At 41.3% G+C, this 27397-nt stretch overlaps 1 protein-coding gene across 1 annotated transcript; it reads right to left on the bottom strand.

Moving 5' to 3' along the window:
• Positions 1-87: 87 nt before the first annotated feature.
• wu:fc21g02 (synaptojanin-1) lies at positions 88-25178 on the bottom strand. The gene is made up of 14 exons (XM_049572062.1): positions 25059-25178; positions 16971-17016; positions 15268-15415; positions 15084-15141; positions 14885-14966; positions 12197-12312; positions 11062-11230; positions 10664-10788; positions 9224-9307; positions 8981-9010; positions 8517-8585; positions 8157-8291; positions 5859-5987; positions 88-4277 (listed from the first exon to the last, which is right to left on the bottom strand). Exons 1-14 carry the CDS (start codon positions 25116-25118, stop codon positions 4155-4157), a joined length of 1374 nt encoding a protein of 457 aa, XP_049428019.1. The 5' UTR covers positions 25119-25178; the 3' UTR covers positions 88-4154.
• Positions 25179-27397: the final 2219 nt, after the last annotated feature.

Raw genomic sequence — 27397 nt, 5'->3', positions numbered from 1 at the left:
GGTTGCAATTTGTAACCTCACCACTAGATGTCGTTACTTCCTACACACTGTACCTGTAGTAAGTTAAAAATGACAGGAACTCCAGGATTTCATATTCATGCGTAGTTTCATTGACACAGAGTTGCTCATCCATATACAGTATGTATGCTGTATCATTTGAGATACAAAATGAGAGGTAGGAAACCTTTGTTCATTGGCATAGTGGTGGGTGGAACTGACAGATTCCAAAATATCACAAAAACTGAGTCATTTTGACCGTGTCTCCAACTACAATTAACACCCATTACAATAAACTACATATACAATTTGTGAATATCATTGGTTACATTTCCAAAAAAAACAATAAAAACAATCACATACTCAACATTATGTGAACCACAGCTCATCTCACCATTGCAACATGTGAGGAACATCAGATCTAAGAGACAAAGGTAAAAAGTTTGTCCCAGTTTAACATGTAACTCCAAAAACCTTGTAGCCTGGACATCAAAGGCAGAACCTAAATGGAATTCAGCCAACATTAGACCATCAATATATCAAGAATCACTGTATTTAAACACCTCCAGAATCAAATGATGCTGTTTACAGTTCCACAAAGGCCTATTAGTGGTTTTAAAGTTGAACGTTCTAGATGCGTAGGAAGATTTCTGACCTCCGTCTTGGATAACAGGAGGGACACAGTGACACTCCGAAGAATAACAAAGCACCAGAGCTGAAAACGTGTTGGTGCGGTGGCACTTGGTCTGTATTAGTTAGCATTTTTTTGCTTACCTACATGTTTATGACAGAAGTGAAGGCAATAACTGACAAACACTACGCTGCTACACTGTCACACAGGTTTACTTTATATAAATGCTGCTACTTCCTGCTTGACTGTGGCTTGGTGACAGAAGGCTGGGACACAGGCTCTGAATGGATAATGAGTGATATGTTTTTAGCTGTAATAGTAAGGACGCATGAAGCCGCCCTCAAAGGCAGTCAGAGTGGTTCTACTGGTAGCATTCTTACGGTATAGTTAGGATTTACAACAGCTGGACCTCAAACCAGACCAGGTCATTTGAATGGAATAATTACCATCTGAGGATTCAGGGGGTCTGTGGTGATTTCAATTTGACTTTGACACACAAATTCATACAATCGAATATTCAATAAAAATTCAATACAAACTTGATAATGTTGACCTATGAAGAGGCACAGAATCCCAAAATGAGGTAGCTATTGTTTTAGAAATTCTGTTTCAGTCAACTCTCCTCATCAGAAAATGAGCAGACATCATAATTTGAGAATTCTGTTTCAGATAGCAAGGCCATACCTGAGTCTTTACAGATATACTAAGCAGGATTTTCCCTTAAAAAAAAGTATAGACTCATACAGAAGTCGGAAATCGGGGCGTGGGGGCAGCAGGCCAAGCAAAGCACCCCAGATGTTTTCCAGCTCCTCCTGGGGAACTCCAAAGCGTTCCCAGGCCAGATGAGATATGTAATCCCTCCAGCGTGTTCTGGGTCTACCCCAGGGCCTCCTACCAGTTGGACGTGCCCGGACCACCTCTAACGGAAGGCTCCCAGGATCAGGTGCCCGGACCAACTCAACTGTCTCCTTTCGACACGAAGGAGCAGCAGCTCTACTCTGAGCTCCCTCCTGATGTCCGAGCTCTTTACCCTATCTCTAAGGCTGAGCCCAGACACCCAACGGATGAAACTCATTTCGATTGCTTGTATCTGTGATCTCATTCTTTCGGTCACTACTCAGAGCTCATGGTCATGGTCATACAGAAGTAATCCCTCTCAATCATCACTTATATGGCCCACTAGAAGTGTGTGGCAGTGTAACTCTCTACAAAGACTCTGCCCTATGCTCGCATCTTTATTTTCTGTGCTGGGGATTTTTGTAGACCTGTAAGCCCACAGCGCTCAGGTGAAGTCGGGGCTTATAAAAAGGTAGTGGACAGGTGCGAAGACCGTAAGCAGCAGGCATCCAGGAGACAAAGTGCCAGAAAAACGCTTACTTAGCAGGAAAAAAAAATAATGAGAGTGACTCTTATTGGAGCATGTTAACAAATAGTAACCAACAATCCTGCATAGTATACCTTCAAGACCCTAACCCGCTGAACCCAACTGGTATTGCTGAATTTGAGACCACAACCTAACTCCAGACCCATGGCTAAGGCTAGATCACCAACCAGGAATAATGGACCAGGTGGTTATCTCAGAGATTGTGATTTGTCGAGGACCTTAAGGTGGCTCCTGTATCATCTGGTGCCAACATAGAGTCTTACAAAAAGTTGTATGACATTTTTGTCTGTGAAGATTCTCAGTCATCTCGGTTGTTGTGTGTTAAGCAGCACCAAGTCAAAGGCACCCGGAGCAAACCTGGTGCTCCAGGTAAAATATAATGGACAGATGGACAGGGATGGATCTAAGTTTGCCCAAGGTTAATGAGTTAGCTGATGCTAAGTTTGAAATCACTCTGAGACATCTTACACACATATATACACAAACTGTTAATGACTGTTAACTAGCTAGAAACCTCTGGTCAGATCCAGAGACAAACATTTTCTTCAAGTGTTGCAGGGTGACCAGATGTCCCGAGAAATTTGAGACAGTCCCGAATTATGAACAGTTGTCCCGAATCCTGTCCTGTTTGTCCCACACATTAAGCATTACAGTAGTAGATAATACGATAAGAGCTTCGTCTGGTAAGATCATCCTGATGACGTGAGCCCAACATTTCAGTTTTGCTCTTTGTATCAGTCTGGACTCCAAACACTTTCCAGAAATTAAAATCCAATTGGGGAAAATGAGGGATATATTATAATATTGCAAATAATGCACTTAACATATTGTGTGTTTCACAGCACTGTTGTGCATAATTAATAATAACAGAGAAATGCACAACAAACTGCTGTCACCAAAGTAAAGACAACTCTATATGCAAACAAGAAAATCCTTTCATTAAACTATAATTTAGTCTACATATAATAGATCAGTAGCTTTTTTGCTCACTGAAACAGTGAAAATTAATTGATCACATTGGTTATGTAGGCTGTCATTCCTGCTTTTAGTTATTAAAAAAATGTACTGCTCGTTTTTGTAAAATACGTAAGAGTATTATTAGTGTGTTTTCATTTGCCTCTTGCCGGAATTTGGCTATATAAATAACAGATCGCTGATGTTATTCGAAAAGTTTTAAACGAGACGATGGAGAGTGTACTGTGGGAAGATAAAAAATTATTAAAAATATTTTAAAATGTACTTATAAGCTCCTACAGCCTAAAGACAATCTTAGCTTCTGTAAAAGTCGTTAAAATAACTGTAACATATCTGTCACCTGTGCGTAAATAGTCAGGAAGAACAAACAAAAACAAAAACAATTTTAGTGTTGCATTTTGACTTTCAAGTGTTTTACCGTTGGTTGACACTGATGTACTGGAGGCCACGCCCAACTCTCCTGTCCCGAATTTCACCCAGTCACATCTGGTCACCCTAATGTTTGGTCTGAACACACCTCAAGGCAACTTATTTGTCAGTGACACATTTCTCATCCAAGACGTCTGTTAGCTGTTGCTAGTGACTGATTTTCCGTCAGTGGTTTTTCCCTGCGGACTGGTTTGTTACCTTTTGTTGCTCCCAGACTTTGATTTTTGAGTAAATCTCTTTGATTTCTGGGGTTTTCTGGCTCATGAGAAACAGAAAGTAATCAAAGAAAAAAAAAAAAAAAAAACGGGGCTGGAATCAGTGAAACTGTGGATAAAAGCCACAATCATTTGCTATGACATCTCTTAAACTGAACCCAGCCCTGTTTTTAAGATTTACCCTTCAGAAGTTATTACATTTCTATTCCACATGCTAACACTTCAAGAAAACACCTTTCTTTATCTTCTCACCTCTGGAAATTTGATCCTCAAATAACTGAGTCCTGCTGCCAAAACTCAGCTGCCTGAGCCACTAGACTTTATACCAGACATCACTGCTCATTTAGACTATGAAAACATTATTTCCATATTCAAATAGGGGATAAAATACTAATCTAGGCAAGGAGATAAAGAAAAGAGTCTACTGTCCAAATGCTGTCCATTGTTTCCACCTGCGCCTGGTCACAGATGTAATATCGAAGTGAGGAAGGACTGGGAGGAAGATGCTCCAGAGATCGCATCCTTACAGGAAGGAGGTGCCTTTGTCTCCTTCGATCTTGAACGTGCAGTCACTATCAGAAGAGCTGAGAATGCTGGAGGGGACCACAGGAGCCACAGGAGCCACAGGAGAAGACGCAGCTACATCCTGTAGGATGAAAATAAAATGCATGTGAGTTTATTTCTACGTTCATAAGAATACATTTGACAATTCCCTTTCTGTCAGATTCTTAGAGGTTTCAAGCTCAAAAGGCTGAAACGCTGCTGTGCTGGTTTATGAGGGGTACAAGCAGCGGCACTTGCTGCTGGAGCCATATCGTTTTTATTCTTAGAAAACAGTCCCTGAGTAGAATCAGAATCAGAGTAAAGTTTATTGTTAAGTAGGTTGTCACATGCAAGCAATTTGCATCAGTGTTTGGGACCAACGTATTTGAATCCCTCTGTCTCCGCTGACCGCAGCTGTCTCACAGGGCACTCCCATTCATTGTGCGCTCTATATAAACAGCCCTGATGCATGGGGGGCACTGAATACAGCCAGGTATGAGGAGGAAGCATCCAAGGGCCGCAATTCCTTTTACTCTATCTCATTCAATCTGCCAAACATATTGACTGACCTGATGAGTGATTGCCCATGCGAGTCCACTTTTATTATCTTGTTTGCCCCTGGAAACGAGGAAGCTGATTATTTTCTTTGAATCTAGTTTATCTATTATGTGTTGAACTGGCATGCTGCCAGGTTTGTGTGGCATGTCACCATTTGTTAGTTCCATTCATTTGTCTGTGAAGCAGGACAATCGCTTTGTGTTATAATTTGTTACTATTCATGTTTTTAAGTGTGGAAAACATTAGCAGTCATTAGAAACTGATCTCCTTTGTTCTTTGTTCAGTGAATTAATATTAATTAATGTTAATTGCGGCAACTGTCGCCTATTAATGTATTTTTAGCACCTTGTTTCCAGCCTTTCAAAACTGTGTTGAGACCATTTTATAATATTAATGCCATTAAGGCTACATTTATGGTGACATCTTTTGCTTTCATCCTCTTTTTTATATTGTTTTCCAGAAAAATTTGCCAGTCAAATCAGTCATCAATCATTATACCTGTTACACCTGTTACCTGTGGAGAAGACACCTCTCATGTGCCTGTGTTGTAACCCCCTGCCTATATTAATTCTAAATACAAATTCTGAACTGCAAATCTGAACTCTGCCTGTGTTTGTATATAAGTACAGCCAGTGAGTGAGATTCAAGTTACCCAGCCAAGGCAAACTGTTTTCAATATCCTCATTCAGCAGTTCATGTATCTTACAAAAATGCACATAAAACATTTTGTATGATGTCTTACTAATTAGCTCCCCACAAATGATGTTAGACATTTTCAGCAGTGAGCTAGCCGGGCCACTCAGAGGTTGCATCTGGGCCGGATGTGGCCCACAGGTATCCAATTGAATAGGTCTGCCTTAGGGGAACTACTTCCTTCTTTACTCCGGTCAGCACATTGGTCATGTGATCACAGCCGTATCGTTTACGTGGGTTCTACACAAATTACAGACTCGTGATTACGAGGGTCATGTACAAATGGTGGTGCATTACAATGCATGAGAACTACTTATTTTTTCTCTCTCTCTGACAGCTTTAATGTCATACAGGAGACAAAAAACTAGCAAAATACTGCATTTGGTCCTGAGCTGACTCCTTTCACTCCCCAGAGTGTGTTGTGCTTGTATACCTGTGGTGTGTTGGACAGCAAGGGGTCGGTAGGTGAGGAAGCCATATTCTGCATCTTAACCTCCTCAGGAGGTCCACTGGCTGCTGGTGGTGGAGCAGCGCTATACATGACTGGAGCTGGACCATAGCCCTACATACACAGAGACAGACACACAAACACACATTTGTTATTAATATATTTGGGCATTTTATTCCTCTGCTAACACCTCTGTTTGATTTTTGTCAAGATTAGGATCTATCAATCAGATGTCTATGATATTTTTCCATTGGATTTTGGATTATTGCAAAAATTAAGCTCTGTAGAAAACAGAAGTTTGATACTCAATACATTTTGTTCAGCAAGATAATTTTAACAAATTAACACTTCTAACACTAAATGCAATCACAAGATATAAAAAGTTAACATTAGACAATAATCAAACAAACACCATGGTCACATGACATTATGTCATCACCACAACAAGGTTTTAGAACCATGTTCAGCGTGATGACACTCTGTTGTCTCAGGCATCTAACCAAAAACCCATTCAAAAAACCTGTTGACTTTAAGAGGAGGGAACCAGAAGTGCAAAGATGCTGACTCTTTCCTGCAGCACTCTATTGTCATATCTTGGCAAAAATAGTTGTTTTGAATCTAAATGAGGTCAGTTGTGCTATTCATGTAGATCCAATAAATTTTTTGCAATGACAGAGTCAGGAGGAACAGGATGAGGTGCCTGTCTTAAGGTAACACATTCACAACACCTTAGCTGTTCTCAACAAGGGGTCCAGGGACCCCCAGAGGTCCTTCAGGGAGTTCCAGGGGGTCCCCAGACTTGACCACATTTTCCACCATTTTTCATGCAGCGACCGAGCCTGCAGGCTACGGAGTCATTTCAACACAGAGCTCCCTTCAGTGAGTGCCAAGCCAAGTTTACATCTGATATGATTCTGTACAAGTTGAACAAACTGTTCATGAGGACTCAGTGTTTGCTGCTTCACATCTAGCTGACAACAGACTCGTTGGAGATGAGCCAGGCCTGTGCATAATCAATCATCGCAGATAGCTGCACAATGCATGCTGTGAGATTTGTGTCAGACTTCATCCTGACTTGCTCTGACGTCACATACACGTGGAAACTGATAACCTCACGGGATCGAGGAGGGGATAGTTTTTACAGCCGGGTGCTGCAGTTGCTCTCCACTGACTGCAGGACCCAGGGCATGACGAGAGACACCTGGCTCTCATCTGATAAAACAGCTGATTGGTTTAGATGTTGACTCAACAATACAACGTTTTATATAAACTTTTAATTTTTGATGAATTGGAGAGTGACAGGTCTGCTTAGCTTAATTATGTACAGCAGCAAACTGATACAGATTAACATGAGGATTCATGTAAAATGGAGGTTCATCCATGAACAGAAATTACAGACCTGCTCAGTATTTCTACTCTGTCACATTTAAATCAATTGGAGACGGTGAGCAAACTGATATATGGGTCTGATAACATTTTAATAAATCTGAATAAGATCTAATGGGAGTGTTTCTGTGGTTTCCTCTACAGACAGAAGGCTGCTGGAAAGTGACTGCGGCTGTTTGTCACCACCCCCCTGTGATCTCGTGCACTTCCCAGGCGAGGAGGCGCCGTTCATCTCAAACAAGCCTATTGTCCCCTTGTTTTACTCCCCACCTTCTGCTGGGGAAAGAAGGCCACGTGTTGTGCAGCATGATCAACTCCCAGAGCTCATAGCCCCGTTCTACCCTAACTTGGACCCTTTAACCAAATCTTTAAAGGAACAATGAAATGTTGAATGAATGGGGACACAAATTTGTCAAAAGTAAAGATAGTGAATGTTGCCCCCAAAATGACAGCCTGACTTTGGTGTGCAGCCACAAATTGCTGGTTATGTAGCCAATATAATCATTACACTGATAATGATAAACAGTATTATGAACTTGCCTTTTAGACCTGATGCCCATTACAAATGCAGCACTGCCAATTACGTCAGTGCCTTGTCAATATTCAATACATTACCATTACTAAAGTCAGTTTGTGCACACGTTCAGCATTTACATTCCATTACTTGATTAATGGCTAGAGAAAGGTTTGTAAACTCCAACAGTTTAAGGTCAGATCAACAGTTCCTTCTGTCAGTAACATGTAGGTCATTCAGATCTTTGAATGCAGACCATTTTCTAAAGTCTCCCGCTCGCTAAGTCTCCCCCAACCTAAAGCAGCTGACAGGTCAGAGGTCAAATACTGAGCCGACCAGCACTCCTCCCAGAGATTCCTGTTTGTATGAGAGACAGATCATACCACTGGAGCTGCAGGCCCGGGTGGGTACTGGCCTGGTGGTGGACCGTTCCATTGTGGAGGCTGGCCAGGAGGGATCATAGCTGGACCGGCAGGAGGGTAGGCAGGGTTTTGGGGTGGGTAGGCTGGGTTAAAACCCTGCAGACAGACACAATCGAGTTAGATCAGTAAACACTGACAGGAACAGGGAGGCAGGAAATCCAGAGTTGAGGAGAACGCAATGTTCAAGCTAAAAAAACATTAGCTTTGAATGAAAATTGACTCACACTAACAGCTTTGGGTCAAACGCTGTACGAGCATGTTAAACAGGGTTAATGAAGTTTATCCATTCTTAAGAAAGCAGGCTTGTAGTGTGATACTAACTGGGGAGGGTGGGGGGCCATTCCACTGTCCTGGGCCTGTTGGTGCAGGGGGAGGATGGACTGTAGGAGCCTGATAGGAAAACACATACACACAAAGACACATGTCATCACTTAGATTAGCATTACACAATTAGATTAGCATTACATCTGCTAGCAATGCCTACAAGCTGCTGTGTGATGAGACGCACACTAACAGGGTAAAGAATCCAGAGCTATGTTATTATTAGCTGCTCGACGAAAACACTGAGCTTTTAAGCAGTGAAATGTGAGGTGTTAGCAGAAAGACATGGGAAAGCTGTTGGATCCTGACACTCAGCACACATGGAGCAAGCATTTTGCTAAATTGGCTGGACAAACTGCAGAGGCTGAAGATAACTAAGCTATACAAGGCCTGGTGTTGATCTTTCATCTTATCTCTATTCTGTGGTTATGTAATAAATGTGTGTTAATTGATGTCTTGTGTACCATGTTAGGGTCTGGGCCGTGGTAGTACATCTGCAAACACAGAAAAACACATCATTTAATGGTAATTGTAAGTAAATATTAACAAATCAATTCCAGATACTCTTTGAGACATTCGTATAAACACGCCAACAAACACAACCCACATCCATTATGCAGTTATGAAGTCAATTATATAAAGGCATGTTTGTAAAGTAAGAAAATTCATGAATACTTAAAAAGTGATCAGTATTAATATATCCTCACCACTCCTGGTTGTCCGGGAGAGCTGTAGGGAGGACAAGGTCCAGTGGGACCACTCGGAGGAGGATGGACTGCATCTGGTGTAGTCTGGAGAGAGACAGAGAAAGAGATTCATGGTTATTACTTCTTGATTATATTCTTAGATTAAATAACAGTTTAGTCATTAAAATGTTAGAAAAAAGAAAAATGCCTAACAGCTTTTTCTGTTCCAACAATCAGTCTAAAACCCATAGATATTTACTTTACAATGACATAAACAGGAAGCAGGATATCCTGACGTTTGAGAAGCTGAAACTATTTCTTGATAATGTTGAAAATAAATATATAAATACAAATACAGTGCTGCAGGGATGATGATTTTTGTAGGCTGATGCAAAGTTCGCTTGACAAAAAGCCAATGAGATTTTTCCATTGGATTTTTGATTATTGCACAAAATAAGCTCTGTGGCAAACAAAAGTTTATGATATATTTTGTTCAGCAAGATAATCCTCACAAATGAACACCACTTTTTTTTTTTATCATTTAAGTCTAAATGTAATTGCAAGAAGTAAAAAGCTAATGCTAGGCTGTAAACAAATTACAATATCATCACATGACTTCAACATCACCACCACAAGGATAGAGTTGTGTTCAGCGTGATGACGTTCTGTAGTCTCATTAAGCCACTTGTTAGCATCCGTCCTTTTAAAGACACCTTAAGGCTTCAAAATTTACAGTCAAGTTGATGATTATGTTGTAGAACAAAACGTCAAAGCCTTAATCTTGTGTTAACCGGGGAACTTATTTCAAGCATCAAACCAAAAACTAATTCAAAAAAGCCACCAATTTGGAGAGAAGGGAACCAAAAGTGCAGAGATGCTAACTCATTTCCTGGGTTTTAGGATCCATTCCTGCACCACTCTGTTATATAAATTACAATGCATATTGCACACTGTATATACAGTAAGTATACAAACTGTGTTCACCTGACTGTGTTTCACTGTAAAACATTGTAACATTGTTGACACATAATTTGTCCATTTTATCATATTACATTGTTTTGGGGGCAGAATGTAATTAATCTAGTACACAGAGGCCAAAAAGCAAGAAAACATGTCTACAAGGACATTTCACACTAACTTATTATTATATGAATGTGGAATATGTACAGTATTTATGTTTGGTGTACATGCTCTAAACTCACCACTCTGCAAAACCAAAAACGCAGCTCAAGGAAGAGGGAGTGGGAAGTTATGATAATACCCTCCTGGCTAGGGGAGGGTACACTCAGAGCCTACAGGTGGATTCTGGGTGGAGGAGCAGCTGATGAAATGCTAAGTGAAACTTTTACTTTCAAGTAAAACTATAATCGCTTTTTATAATGTTTAACTTTTTAACAAACCCAGTTTGTGCCTTTACACTTTGACCGAAAGCCAAACTCTGTCTGTGCCTACTGTTGGTACCTGCAGCGTCGCAGCAGTGGTGGCCTTCTTCTTGAAAATCTTCTTCCGACAGCAGCAGCAAATCCCAGCCGGGATGCCCAGCAGTAAGAGCAGAGCCAAGAGAGGGTTTCCTTCTTCATGATGGTCTACAGTGGAAAAAAGGGAGGGTGGGGGAGATACAGGACATTCTTGTTACCCATTAGCCAACCATAGTACAGGCAATATAAATGATTTTCCATGTTTTAGCTCATTAACTATAGGCGGTGTATATTGTACATTAGAAGTCATCACAGGTTCAAAAATCTTAGCGGATGGTGTACAGCTGTGGATTTCTTTTATAATCTATTTAAATAATTTGTTTTGTCAGCCTGTACACTCTTCTATCACCACTGACAAAAACATTAATCAGATCGTCTCACCTGTCAGGTCCATCCTGGTAACAGACACCACGCGGTCCCTGCGGTCTTTAAGGGTGTAATAGCCCTCATCACTAAAGTTCACATTCCTGATCTCGATGTTCATGGAGTGGGTCAGAACCCGGTCCCAATAATCCGGAAGGTCCTGAGACACCCGAGCACCATCACGCACCTGAGAGAGACAAACTCCTGTCAGAGCAACACCCGCTGCACGCCCCTCTGAATCACAGGGAATGTCTCACCAGCTTTAAAAATGTTACACAAAATGGCATGTATGAGGTGTCCAACAACTACATCCACCTAAAATGCACATTCTCTATGAATAGGTATCTGTATTTGTATGGATATGGACAAGATTTTGGTATCGGAAGTGTTCTGGTTTCCGTTTGTAGTCCAAATAGCAAAATACATTGGATGAAATACATTCTTTTTTTTTCTTTTTTTTGGGGGGGGGGGTTCTCAGCCTTTAATGGATAGGACAGACAAGCGTGAAAGAGGGAGAGAGAGGGGGAGTGACATGCAGCAAAGGGCCACAGGCTGGAGTCAAAACCAGGCCGCTGCAGCAACAGCCTTGTACATGGGGCGCCTGCTCTACCACTAAGCCACCGGCGCCCCGGATGAAATACATTCTTGAAGCCCATCGGCTATGTCTGATGACAAGTTAGCTCCACCCATATGCATTTACAGAGATTAGCCAAAATGACCAGCAGACGGAAGAGGAAGTCTTGGCCCAGATATTGTCTGGTTACATTACAACCCCCGAACCACTGGCCCCCAGATGCTTACTGTCGTCAGGCGATTGCTGGTTAGTTCTAAGATTGCCTAATGCACATCACAATTGTCTATGAACATAGCTCCAATACGTAGGCTTAAAGGCAGATAGAGGCTAATTGTGGCACCTTAATCCTTACTTTGCCTCAACACTAACATTTATAATATTCCATTGCATAGAAATACCGAGAGAGAAAACACAGGTAGTGAAGCCAATTTAACCCCCTACTTCTGCACCCAACAATCCATCCCCAAAACACTGAATCCTTCCATCCCTCTGCTCGCTTTACCTATCTACAGTATCTGTCATCTATACAGTCATCCATCTATTCATCATTTCATCCATCCTTCCATTCATCTATCTCACCAGTGTTAAGTTGGCACTCTCTTTAGAGAATGTTAGGAAAGCATCAGCCAGGTCAAGACCCTCCAGGGAGATGTAAAGACTCTCTCCTGCTATACACTTCAGGTAGTTGTGTCTGGCTGGAACAGAGACAGAGAGAAAGAACAAAGAAATGGAGAGAAAGAGAAAGAAAGTCACATTGTATAGTGTGACTGACTGGCACGCCAATCCACTTGTGCTCCACTGTTGTTCACAATATACCATGTATTCTGTCTGCAGCTGCGTGAACAAAGCATGACTCCTGTATTGTGACGGTTCAGCACAAATACTGGCTAAAAATATTATCTAATGTCAGAAAAATTTATATTGATACTGCTGTGTAACTGACATCACTGAGTCATTATCATAGACTTCATTATCTGTCTGGAAGGTCATTCTGTGTTGAAATCAGAAATTGTCAATCATCTTCAATACCATTACAATATGGAGTTCCACAGGGTTCTGTTCTTGGTCCACTGCTGTTTTCAATCTACATGTTACCACTCGGTCACATTATCACAAAAATACACACACACACATATATATACATACACACACACAGAAACCTTGGTATTATTTTTGATAGCACCTCAATTTCGATCAGCATATAAATTCAGTTGTCCAATCATGTTTCTTCCAACTCCAAAAAATCTCAAAAATCAGATCATTTCTTTCAACAAAAAGCTTAGAAATAGTCATACATGCATTTATTTCATCCCGGTTAGATTACTGCAATGCTGTTTTCTCATGCCTTGCACATCATAACCTAAACAAATTACAGTTGATTCAGAATGCTGCAGCCAGACTCATTACCAGGTCCAACAGGAGACAACACATCACACCGATTTTATAATCCCTTCACTGGCTCCCAGTCTGTTTTAGACTTTAAGATTTTAATAATTACTTTCAAGGCTCGTATGGGGCTAGCCCCTGAAAATATAGCTGACCTCCTGACCCCATACGAGCCCGAACGCAACCTGAGATCCTCTGGTAGGTCATTCCTGGCCATCCCTTGGTCCAACTTGAAGACCAAGGGTGACCAGGCCTTTTCTGTTCGAGCCCCTCGTCTATGGAATGACCTGCCAGAGGAGATCAGGGAAGCTAACACATTGTCTTCTTTTTAGTCCCTTTTAAAAACTCACTACTGCAGACTTGCTTTTAACTAATCTGAATTATCTGTTTGCTTTTATTGTCTCTCATTTTCTGTTTTATTTTATTATTTTTATTTATTTTTATTTAATTTATTTCACTAACTGCCTACTTATTGTCCTTTAATATATAAAGGACTTTGTAACTTGTTTTTGAAAAGCGCTTTATAAATAAAGATATTATTATTATTATTATTACTCTTATTTACATTTGCTGTTTTACATTTTAATCTACCACTATACTATAGTTGTGACTTTTGGCCATAGCGGTTGCCATGTTGCTGACACACTTTAAAGGGCAACTTCAGCATTTTTTCAACCTGGACCCTATTTTCCCATGTTTTCGTGTCTAACTGACTAATGGGAACAACAAGTTTTGATACTGGTCCAGTCTGGAGTAAGAATACTGCAGATGGCAGCGACGAAACAGTCTGCAATGTTGGGGCAATTGTGCACCATTAGTTTACATCCACTAAAAGTGCTTATTCTGGTCACTAACAGGCTCAAAACATAATACTAATCGTCTGACAACATTATGGAAAGGATCACCAAAGAGACGGACCTTTTTGTTTAACCAGAAACAGTCCCATAACTGTTATCGTCAAACCAACCAGACTCCATTTAAAAAAACTGTAATTTTATCATCGTAAAATACACTTCACTGAAAGTACACAGAAGCAAAATAAAACTCACAAAAGCCATCTTGTGTGTCTAAACCAACTCTGGTTTAGTTGAAATAAGCCCTTGACTCACCCAGTTAGATGTGTAAATACGCTGGCTCTATACATGCTAAAATTACTGTTAATTTAAATGGAGTCTGGTGGGTTCAGCAAAAGCCATTTTGGGGCTGTTTCTGCTTAGACAACAGGATCTTACTCTCTTACAAACACGTCTATCTCTGTAGGGATCCTTTCCATAATGATGTTAGAAATTTATAATAAGATAGAAAAACAGATAACTGGATGCTCTGTGTTGTAGAGTGTAGATCAAAAAATGTATCGGGTGCTCTTGGAAAAAAAGGAGGAAACTCCAAAATACTGCAAACAGGAAAAGAATCCAGGCACTCCAAACAAAAATGAGAATGAGGAAGGAAACGTTTCTCCAGCCCTGATGAAGACCAACAGTGGTCGAAACATGTTGGCTTTTTAATGAGTTGGCCATTATATTAAAAGCTTTTTAATCTAATCTTTCCTTCCTTATTCTCATTTTTGTTTGGAGTGCCTGGATTCTTTTCCTGGTTGCAGTAACTTATAATAACAATCTGAGCCTGTCAGTGGCAAAAACAAGAAGTTTGATTTACAGTTAATTGACCACAATGGTGACACTGTAGCTCGTTTTGCAGCTGCGGGCTGCAGCGGTCTCGGTCAACACTGGACCAGTTTCAAAAATTGTTGTTCCCACTAGTCACTTAGGCACAAAAATTTGGGAAAATAAGATACAGGTTAAAAATAGAAAAGTTACTCTTTAAAACTGTGTTCACAGAAAACAAAAGTTATTAGCAACCACGTTATCCTTGCTAACTCACGTGTGACGGCCACTTTGACAGTGGAGATCTCTTTATTCCAGAAGTCTCTTTGGATGTATGTCCCTTGGTCCTCATAAGTCACCTGTCAAAATCATACAGACCACATAAATACATTGTGAAGAGCAATAAACTGTATTAGAAAATGCAGACTCTAGGTTAAATAACTTAGTTTAGACTTAAAACAAATAAGTTTGGTTACCTTGTCAATGTACCAGCGACGGTCACTGCCAGTGCCAGACACCCTGCCTTTGTTTGTCCTGGTGGACAGAACAATAGTCACATGAAAATACATCTACTGCAACAACACTGGAAGCAACTCACAGTTTCTCTCCATGACCATCCTGTCCACAACCAGAACACGTGGAGCCCTGAGTGTTTCTTACCTGTGTCTGCCCTTCTCCCAGTACAGAAAGGTCTTGCCGGGCTCATCAGCTGGGATAAACTCCAGCTTCTCCACACTTTTGGGCAGATAGATCTTCAGCTGGCGACCATGGGCCAAACGCTCATGAAGGTCATGGACGGTGTAGGACTCTGAAACAAAGGCAGTGGGAAGAAAATGAGGCAAAATATCCGCGAATAAGCTTGAATCCTACCGACACAAGAAGCCTAATTCTCCTTTTCAACAGTCATTTGCTGGCTTGGCTTGGCTTGGCTTGGCCATCAAGCCAGCACAGGTGTGTCTTTAACTGATGTTGGCCTGTCTTGAGCGATGACGTTTAAAAGCAGCTGATCTATGGTTAAAGTTCCCTGTTACACTGCTGCATGTGTTTTTCCATCACACAGCACGGCAGGTAAAAGAAGTTAACCTGTTGGAGATGAGCTGTTTGCAGAGGTGCAGTAAGAGCCTGTTGTCTGCAGCTCTTCATCTAACATCTTACTCTGGCTGTTTTTACTTTCATTTGCCTGCCTATCATATTATTAGACTTGCCTTTAATGAAGAAAAGCTGCTAACAAAGTTCTGCCAATTCAGTAGTAACACATTTCATGTAGATTCTTCACAACAAGTCTCAAAAAGCAAAATAAAGGAAATGTTGAGTTTTTGAGCAGCAACATCACACAACCTCTGATACAGCTGATACCGAACATGAAACAGGAAAAATAAAGCTATCAATATCAAAAGTAAACAGGATGCGGGAGAGATACTGAACCCCAAACCACGGAGATTCAGTTAGAAGCTACAAGAGGACTGAGAGATTTACACAGAGACTTTGAAAAACACCCTTCTCTCTGGTCTGCAGACAGAGTGAGTCGAGTTTCGCAATGCACACTCTTGTTTGGGGGGGGAAGGGCGGTCGTCGGGGGTTTTACTGCGGTTGGCGAGATGTCACCACTCGCGCTTGAGGGTGGGCTGCCCGGCTTTTGGACCTACTCTAGAGAAGGTCCATCTCGGGTGTCTAAACTGATGAACAAAAGACAAATCGGCGCAGCAAAAAGTAACAATGGAAAAAGGGTATAATTCTACTTTACAATGATTCACTACATGTTTACAATGAGGTAGGCAACTAATCATAATATACAATCACTTAGATCAGTGTATATGATGGAATAGTGGCATTAGACTGTGCCAAAGGCCCCAAAGTTGGGCTTTTACAGGCAAAATCTTTCTCCAAGTGAGCCATTCCCCTGGATCCCCTTAGCTGGGAACTTTTTCTTACTAGCTAGCTACTCTGTATCTTTGTGGAAAGCTCTGCATCGTATATCACGACATCTGTATGTTGTTTGTGCCATAAATGGCCATAAGTTATTTCTCCTCACCCCAAAACACATTTCAGGCGTAAGAAGTTTTCCTTGCTCACAGCCCTGGACTCTGCTGTTATTTGACTATCAGCCGATTTTTTTAGGCCAACTAATAATGAGGCCTACATTCCTCACATTCCTACCATCAATGCCTGTATTCAAGAGTATCACTCAGCAGCTGAGTTTGACCTTTGACCTCCCTGTAAACCTCACCTTCAAGTTGTGTCACATCTCATATACATTATATAAACTAACCTGTTGGTCCTGTCCTGTAGAACACAACTGCTCAACAGAGGTATTAGACTGAGATAAGATTCTTCCATAGGTGGAAGAATGAGAGGATACTCACCCACACTGAGGGCAGCGGCCAGCAGGATCACAACACTCCACATCATCTGCAGACAAAACACAAGTTTTAGATTACATTAAAGCTGATCACTAGTGGACTGAATCCACAGTGTTATCACTATGGACAGAGGTTCAAAGTCCTTATTTAGTTTATGTTCACAGAACCATTCAATCAGCATGTGCTGAACAAGCAGGTTCATCACTGCATGTAACCCCTGTTTCATTATTTAATTCCGCATTATAGAACAAGCTAGCAGCTCTTTAAGCCTGTAGTTAGACACAGATGTATTTTATGCTTAGATCAGCATGCTAACATGCCAACATCGGTAATGCACTGATTTTTAGCAGCTATATTTTCCATGTTTACATCTTAGTCTAGCATATTAGCATGTTAACATTTGCTAATTACCAATAAACACAAAGTAGGCTACAGCTGAGGCTAATGGGGATTTCAGTTTGAGGAATTTTACAGGTATTTGATCATATTATATTGGGCAAAATTTAAAAAAATACAAATTTTGACCTGATGATGGCACTAAATGAAAAGTCAGAGAAAGACCAAAGTTACGACAATTTATCCAGAGAGAGGTACCAAATATATCAGTGACCCATCTGAAGGTTGATTTCAATAAAAAAACAAAATTTTAATCTTGTGTTGGCGGCAGAGGTATAAAGGTATAAAATATATAAGTATAATATGAGACATGCCAAATGTTTACATCTTCCAATGTTTTGTGCTAGGCTTTGTCAATTCTCTATCAGATATAGAGGGGCTCAGCTTTGGAACAGTCCTATTCAAAGTGCATCTCAGTCTACCTCACTCAAGAGTTTCAAATATAGGCTACGGTCCTGTCTGATGAACCAAACTCTTCAAACTGATCACATTTAACTATAATTGACCATCCTCTATCCACTGTAAGGATTTGACTGATTTGTCTGAATACAAGTGTGCTTTGGCACGTGCGTATACAGTCGCACACTCCCATGCTCGCTTGAGCACGCATACACACATACACTCATGCACACACACATACGCTTATGCTCTCACTCACAATTCTATTTGTTCTTGTCTTTGCTTTTTGATTCCATGTTTTTATATTTGTTTGTCTGTTTTTTGCTGTGGAGTTATTAATATATGTTCTTAATGCTGACATGGTGAGATTCCCTCTATAAGCCTCTTGGGGTTTTTTAAATCTCACCTGCACAATCTGCTTGCTGTATTTTGTCGGTTTTGTTTGCTTGATTTTCTTTTTTACTGTGCAAAAAAAAAATATCACCTTGGAAACATAAATGTCTGTACAAATTTTAATGTCAATCCATCTTATAATTTTTGATGGAGATATTTTAGTCTGGACCAATGTGCGGTACAGGCTGTTATCCTGAGAGCCACACTGCTAGCATGGCTAAAAAATACTAATTAGTGGGGCATTGGGAAGCTGTGCAGCTCACCTGGTAGGGCAGGTGCCCCATGTCAAAGCAGGCTACGTCAGCTACCTGTAGCTGCAGGTTCAATTCTGACCTGCAGCCCTTTGCAGCATGTCATCTCCTTTCACTTTAACACTGTCTTATCACATAAAGGCTAAAAGCCCCAAAAAACTATTAAAAAAATAGTGCTTCTTTTATACTCTTTTATTCTACTGTATCTTTTGAACAAACAGCCCTGTATACTGAAAGGTACTGAGGCTTAGACATGTTGGTAGTTCTACCCTTGGTACAGACTTTTCACTTTGCATTCTCTTAGCCCAGGGCTGAGAGTTGGCCCCTTTTCACACGAACATTGTTAACCCAGGGTTTACCTAGGCCCAAGGCTATGAAACTCACACTGCACTTCTTCTAGCCCTGGATTAAGTGTCAGTCGGAGCACACAACTAATGTTAACACTGAAAAATTTTTGTTTACTTAGCCCAATTTCACAATTGTTTCTTTTAGGCCTGGGTTTAGTCCATTTTCAGGGGCTAACCCTGCTCTGGAGCAAGGCCAACAAGTACTAGGCTAAAATCGGGGTTTAGCTCATTTGGAAATGATCAGGATTGAGACAGTGTGAATACTTTCTTGGTCTCAGGATAACAACTCCCTTAGTCTGGGGCTAAGATCAGTGTGACAGTCTGTATCACAGAGAGTTACACATACTTTTGTTTTTGTATTTGTGAAGTGTCATTCTAACTTTGCTGCAGGTGTAAATATCCCACCCCAATATATTCTCGGTTTAGAGGCCTTGACCCTAGAGTTTACGACGTGGAGAGGCATAATACGACCAAGAAGACAAAAGTCTCTGAGCTACAAATGGAAAGGCTGACATCCCATGTCCAACTGAACCAACTGCATTTGGCAGCCTGAGAAGCGGCAACAGCCAGACAACCGAAAAAATGTAATTGCCTAGGCTACTAGTATATAAATAATGGCACCGCGGGACGGTTTATCTATTTATATTTAATAATGTTTCAATGATAATTGATACAAGCAAGCTTTGGCTTGTCAGTGTTTTAAAAAAGTTTCAGATAAATTAGAGTTTTAACACTTACTTGTCTACTACCAGCCCATTATACTTTGAGCTACCATGACTCAGTGCACACTAAAAGTGTGCACACAAACGTGAACACATACCAGAGATACGAAACCATGGTTACCATTGTCTGAGTACTACCCATCCCCCATCACTGTGGTCAAACACTTGATGGGCCCTCCTCAGGGTCAATCCTGCATTCATGTGTGGATATAAGAGCTTCCTGTGATAACAGCCTGGTCAGCTGCCAGGGAGGGTGGGGTTGAAGCTCAGCGTATACACCATGGACATTTTACTGCTCACAAAAATGAATAGTCAGTGGGTTCCATGATGTGAATCCCTGGATATTCATTGCTCATCTGAAAATTTCTGTAGTTGTCCCAGTAGCAGTGGAAAGCAGAGTCAGTTGGGACACTTTTGTACTGGCGCAAAATAACCTTCCATTACTCATAGACTACTTCAACCACAATGAAAATAATTTGATCACTGAACAGATACAGGTGTCTGCAAACAGTCAATCACATTTTCAAGAGCCCAACCCCAATGTGAAAAGAACAACTTTGTTACATGTACAAGGAGTGCATTTTCCCAAAATCATGGAGATAGATACAATTTACATCCTTTGCATGCTGTATTCTGAAATAAAATCCAAGTGTAAAAATTCCTCTTTTCTCATACTGCTCAACTAAGAATACCAGTGAAACCTTATCGCTCTGCAAACTAATCTAACTCCACCTCTACTCTGAAAGGTCACCAATAAACTACTGTGTTCAAACATTCACACGCGACACTCAGAGATGTGATAAGAGAACCTGTGAAAACAGAGCTTCATTGTCCGCTCATCTGTTAATTCACTCTCTCCACTTATTTGATTCATGGAGCTCTTTAATAATAACAGCTGGCCCTGTTGAATTATTGATTGGTTGAATTGAATAGTTTAATTCCTCCAGTACAGTAGGTCAAATGGATGCCATGACTCACTTCATCTGCTGCAGTCACTGTGGGAGACTGACGAAGGTACGATAGCTAGTTAAATATGATACTTTCCTCTAAAATACGACCACACAGGTTGTGTATGCAAGCAGCATATCACGTATTTGCATTTATTGTTGGGTGGCAACCTCTGGTGGCCATAGTAGGTATGACTGCACCAAAGGAGGAAGTCACATGACGTAGTCAAAAGAGGAGTAAGCCACTCTGGCTTTCTTCAGGCACACTATGCACCGAGCCAAGGAATAATATTAAAAAGCCTTTATTTAATCGGGCATGTCAGAGTTAAAATACAACCAAATGCCAAAAAAACGCCTACCTACATGACGTAGTATAAAGGGCAAGGAAGGGTAAAAAAAACACAGGACTTTCATCCAGGAGAGCACTGTTCTCGTCCCCTGTGAAACCAAAAGTCAATGTAGAGTTCTGTTAACTACGTATTGTTGTATTTGTCTTATGTCATGTAACACACGTCACGTCGCGTTATGTGAGGTTAGGAGCAAATATACTTCCTTTAAGCGAAACCATGATTGTTTTTTTGTTGTTTTAAACCTAACAAAGTAGTTTTAGTGCAACTTGGAACGTTTCACAAGCACACAGCACATTTGCACCTCCTTGCCCAGCTCTCTCTCTGTTAATCAGACGATAAATGAGACAACAATCTGCTATCTAACCACCCCATGGTCCCTCCACCTTGCTGCCCGCCGCTGTGGACTGCTTTGCAGAGATGAGAGCGGGCAGCAGATCTAGAGACTAACCTTTGGTCAGCGGCTGGAAGCCAGCACAAACCCCCGTGCCATGGGTCACAGTGGGTTTGGTGCAAGCAGCAGCGCCAGATCTACCCTGTGTAACACCATCTACAACTGTTTGCTGATTCAACAGGGAAGGTGAAATGGTCCGTCCCACTACATAAGATATTTCAGTGTGTTCTACACAGTGAGGAACAAGGGTTTTTAAAGTGGGGAGAAAAACACTGGTGTTGGATCAGTACTTGGTTTCTGCAGATTCCCTGAGTTGAGACTTTCTACAGAATTTCACACTGAAGAATAAAACATGTTTTTCTATAAACCCTTCTTTAGTTTAACAACTGAAGCCAAACCTCCAGAAAACATCCGTGTTCAATTTAGTCTTACCACAATAAAGTTACAAAACAACTTAAAGCTCCCCTCCAGTCAGTTTTACTCCCTGTTTATTGGTTAAATAAAAGAGAGACTAAATTTATCAAAAGTAGGATTTAATCAGGAGCTATCACATCAAAAATCTAAGTAAACAAGGTTGGGAATCTGACAAGACAATCAATGCCAGCTTTTGATTTTTATGTTTTTTGCACTATAAAAAATTGAAAAAGTATTGAGGTTCAAAAATTAAAATATGAGGGACATCCCTTTCCCCATGGAGCTGTGACAGCAGTTTCAGATAGAATATGTTGTGGTAGATTAAATTAAAAGCTGAAAACATTCCCGAAAAATCTGGTTTTCAACTTTCCACACCACACTCCAAAGTGATGCACAAACTCCAAACCACTCACGTTTCTCTACTACTCTCTTCTTCTACTACTATCTCTACTTTCTAACGACTACATTTTGTACTCTTATTGGAGCAAATGGCACAACTATCAGTAAGTTTTTGAATGAGCTATCTGACATAAGAAAAAGGGACTTGTCTTCTCCATATGTCACACCCTGGCTCACACAAGTAGATGAGAGAAATATGTAGAGCTCTGTACAAACAAGGAAAAAGAAAACACTAAGACTGAAGCAAAGAGATATAGCGCAGAGGTCTGAGTACTCCTCTGTCTTTTATCTGAATGGGGCACACCTGGCCCAGGTATGTCCCACGCTGTTGATTGCACTTGGCAGCCCTGGAAGGAGAAAGCACGAACACAGCATAGGAGGCAAGCAGAGGAGCCGTCACGCATTCCCGTCAGGCTATGTGTGCTCAGTCTGCACCTGTTCAGCAACTCTATCTGCTGCCTTTCTATTCTGAGATGTGCTGGATCCTAATTTAGCAACTGCACCAATAGCATTTGTTCAATTATGCTGCTCTGCATAAAAGAGTTTAATCTGATTAAGATAAAGGACGATGTTTAGCCTGGAATGGAGTAAAACTTTAGATCCAGATATTCAGGAGGTTTTTACTTTCAGCCAGAGTATCAGCACAGGTCTCTTCCTCTACAAAGCAAATATACCTGATGATTTAAGTAGGTAAGAACACTGAATGAAGCAGCTTTATGTTAAAAATCTGTGTTATTCGAACACTGCTCGTCATGGAGGGGCTGCTAACGATGGTGGCTGGAGCCAATCCCAACTCACACTGGGTGAGAGGCAGGGTACACCCTGGACAGGTCACCAGACTATCACAGGGCTGACACATAGAGACAGACAACCATTCACACTCACACTCACACCTACGGACAATTTAGAGTCACCAATTAACCTGCATGTCTTTGGACTGTGAGGGGAAGCTGGAGTACCTGGAGAATACCCACGCTGACACGAGGAGGACATGCAAACTCTGCATGGAAGGTTCGAACCAGTAACCCTCTTGATGTGAGGAGACACACTGCACCACCGTGCCACAACGTATTGTGTTGTATTATTGACATTTTTCACCATTTCATTATGTTATTAATTTGAAGTATGCAAATTATATGAAAGGCCTTGAATTACAGACATCTCTTATATTTGTATTGTTGGCCACTGGTACTTGTATATATTTCTATATTATCTACAGGGTTTCCACACATATTTACCAAAACTTTTCCTTAAATTTCAAAATACTTGACCCCACTGCCAAGATGTCATTTAAGAAGTTTCAAAAGGGTGGGACTATCTGGACATCTATACACGTATAGATGTCGACACCTGGTGATTTAGCCAATTATGTATATTGAATCACCAGGTATTGTTTGGCTAAGTGTTGTCAATAAATAACCAACCTGTTAATAGCTGACTGTTTGATCTGTTGGCTGAGGTTTAGTTAGAGATGACTGTCTGTGCAGTGGTTAGCATTGTCGCCTCACAACAAGAGGGTTCCTGGTTCAAACCTGGAAATGAAACCAAACCTGGTTTTCTCCGGGCACTCTGACTTCCTCCCAAAGACATGCAGGTTAGGTTAATTAATTGGTGACTCTAAAATGGCCGTAGGTTTGAATATGGGCGTGAATGTTTGCCTGCGATATTCTGGCGACCTTTCCAGGATGTACCCCGCCTCTTGCCCAATGTCAGCTGGGATCGGCTCCAGCGCCCCTATGACCCCCAACAGGATGAATGGCGACGGAAAATGAATGAATGTCTGATGCAGCATCCCACTCAAACTAACACTCAAACTAACATTAACTGTCCATCAGTAGTAACTGTCACCAGCATCATTTAGTGGTTTACCAAACTGACAGTGAGTCTGACTCCCCGGCTTTAAAGATTTCTTTGAGAGGCCTGAGAGCAAGGCATCACAGTAGCCTGAGATAAAAGCATGAACAAGTTTTTGGGTGTGTCCTTTAGATAAAAGAAGCTGCACACAGGCAGTGTTTCTAAGATGGAAAAATGCGTTTTTGGTGATGTTTCTCACTCACATGTCACAGTCAGAGATGTTCTTTACTTCATGCTTTTTTGTTCAGAGCCACCTTCAGTAAGGTATTAATCTGGACGATACAGCATGCCAATTCTCCAGTTTTTCCTAACTTTTGCAGTACTTTCAAAACCGTGGAAACCCTGTATTTATATAAACATATATTCTTTCACATGCTTGTGTACACAATAGCCCAGTCTTGTGTTTTGCCTTCATTGATGCAGCTTTGTTGTTCTTGCTCCTCACACAGCTGTATAATTATGCGATTCTGATATTTTCTAAGGTCCCTGAAAGCCTCACCGACCTCACCCCTGCCGGGAGCGTGCGCCGTCCCCTCCCTCTGAGGCCTTATGGTATGTCACGTAAACATGAATACCGGTGCAACAAAGGACGGAGGCATCCAGCCGCCCTGTGTGCACCACCTCCATCACGCATCTGCAGTGTTAAATGTTTTTCCAATTTAAGAAAGGACCAAGGTGTCGGTGTGATGCGTTTAGAGAGGTGTGGCCGCGTGCACTGATTAAATGATCACATTCACGAGTCAAAAATGAACAGTCCCCCTATCGGGCACGCGCGCTGCACGAGAGAGGGAAAAAGCCTTGGTGCGCCTTTAAACCAGCTCGTTCAGTTTAAACTTGAGCTCCTCAAAGCGTCTGTTTAGCGCAGGACGGAATGTTCGCCCAGTGGACATTAGTGGTTTGTAAGAAAAAGAAAACCCAAGAAACCTTAGATTATTTAATTAGTTTCCGATGCAATTCAACTAGTTTTGAGTGTTTTGGTGTTTATGATGCTACCAAAGTGATTCACGTCAATGAAGACAGTTCTGTCACGTGCATTAGTGGCCATTTAACGCCTCACCTACAACACTGCTGCTGGTTTTAAGCCAAATAAGCACGTGTGAACACAAGTCACACCACTTTGATATGGTGGTCGCTCGGGAACACAATGTACACAGTGTGTTTCTCATCATATCAGTGTGCTGCAAAGCCGCACCCTCTCCATTTTACAATCTGACCGTAGTCCACTTACCTTCAAATGTAGGTGGTCCATCTGTTCAGAGCTCGTGTCACAGTTGACACACTGCTGCATCCAGACAAACCGCTCAGACTGGAGTGGAGATTGGGCGGATGAGTGGCCGAGACGTGCTGCCTTCAGGATACTGTCGGAAATATCAAAGTAAAAGAGGGTGAATCACATCACTTGGATTTGATTTGCCTTCTTGCACTTCTCAAATACCTTAACTTGGAGGCGTGACACTTACACCGCTTAAAGATCACTTTAGGCAAAGCAGCTTTATTTGTATGGCACATTTCATACACCAGGGCAATGCAAAGTGCTTTACAGAGCATTCAAATATAACATAATAAAGGACACAAAAAAACATATAAAAGGTAAAACTGTTTACTAAATAATTTCCAATTTTTAAAAAAAACACCATTATAAATAGCAAAAGTGCAGACAAGAGGTGCAAAGATTCGTTGAAATGTTTTAAAATCGACTTTTAAAATAAGGTTGCAGTCATTACAGGGTGGAGTAGGCAGCCTTAAAAGGAATGTTTTTAGCTTTTACATTTTGTACATTTCACACTACATAACTGCCAAGAAAATCTTATGCTTAATAGTTAATAAAGACCATTAGCCATTACATTGAAACCTACATCAGTTAGCTGCCTTTTCCTTTTCTGTGGGTTATAAATACATAGGAATTTATAGTCCAACTGATTATATCTGAGAAAGATGTGGTGCAGCAGGGTTCGCCCAGATGGATGGTGTAATAGATTCATGTTGACAGGCCATTAGATCTGCACTGGACTACACAAGGTGCAGGTTTGTGTAACTGCCAATAGATGTCACCATAAACACGGTAGGTTATCGTGCTGGTCGGCAACCAGTACAGCTGCTGGGGCATCTCAGACAAATTGCCTGTTATGTGGTGTTTCATTCCCCCTGCTTGTCTTTCTTCTCCATATCCTCTTTTCTATCCAGGTGCTAACAACCTGATTGGTTTCCACCTGTGCAGTCCAGCAGTCTGCTCACTGGTCCCCTCAGACTTTAGGCTGGCCTATCATCATCCAGGGTTCTCAATAAAAGGAGCACACTAAAGATGTTTCCTCATCTTCTTGACCTCCTGCTCTTAGCCTACCTGAGCTGTTGCTGCACTGTGTTGAGCAACATTCTCATGAATATTAGAGGCATGTGGTGGGAGGTTGATGACTATGAGTGAGTTGAGTACCCTTCACTTTACACTCACATGATTCATTTTTGTCCAGAAACTCTTGGTGCCAACTCTGTATTTGTTTTGGTCCATCCATCCATCCATCCATCCATCCATCCATCCATCCATCATCCGCTTATCTGAAGTCTGGTTGTGGCAGCAGCAGGCCAAGCAAAGCACCCCAGACATCCCTCTCCCCAGCAATGCTTTCCAGCTCCTCTTGGGGGACCCCAAGGTGTTCCCAGGCCAGATGAGATATGTAATCCCTCCAGCGTGTTCTGGGTCTGCCCCGAGGCCTCCTACCAGTGGGATGTGCCCAAAACACCTTCAGCGGGAGGTGCCCAAGAAGCATCCTGATCAGATGCCCGAACCACCTCAACTGACCCCTTTCAACACGAAGGAGCAGCGGCTCTACTCCGAGCTCCCTCCAGATGTCCAAGCTCTTCACCCTATCTCTAAGGCTGAGCCCAACCACCCCACGGAGGAAACTCATTTTTGCCTTTTGTATCTGCGATCACATTCTTTCGGACACTACCCAGAGCTCATGACCATAGGTAAGGGTACACATAGGGACGTAGATTGGTTTTGGTGAAGTTCTTATTGAGATAATTAAGTTAAGTCTTTGGGTAAGTGCCTGTTTGCAGAGGCATGGATTCATCAGGCCTAATTTTGCTGATTTCTATATGTTTGGCACGGCCACTTTGTCTCATCTTCCCCATTTTAAGAACCTTGTGTGTTATGTTTGCTGATTTGACAATAAATCACTTATCACTTCTACTATGACTCCTTCAAAACTTTGGTTGTCACGTTATCATCTTCTTTCCCCTGTTTTTAAAAGGGGACGTTACATTAGTGTAAATGAAAATGATCCTTACGTATTTTTTCATTCATAGTGACTCAAGTAAAAGAACCCATAAAAATAAATACTTGAGTGAGGGTAAAAAAGTATTGTTAAAAAAAGTACTCAAATATTGAGTTACTTAGATGCATTTATTACATCATTGTATTATGTTCAAACAGGTTCACCACAGGTCAGAACAAATGTAAAGTGTATGTTAACTGTTAGTAAAGTGCCATTGCCAGAATCAGACAAATGACAAAATATGTGCTGTCAAGAACTGTTTAATCTCTTAAAACAAAACAATAAGAAAAAA

This window comes from Epinephelus fuscoguttatus, linkage group LG3, assembly GCF_011397635.1.
Source record: "Epinephelus fuscoguttatus linkage group LG3, E.fuscoguttatus.final_Chr_v1".
Taxonomy (NCBI): domain Eukaryota; kingdom Metazoa; phylum Chordata; class Actinopteri; order Perciformes; family Serranidae; genus Epinephelus; species Epinephelus fuscoguttatus.
The sequence above is the reverse complement of the archived record's forward strand: the minus strand, read 5'-3'. Positions and strand labels throughout refer to the sequence as shown.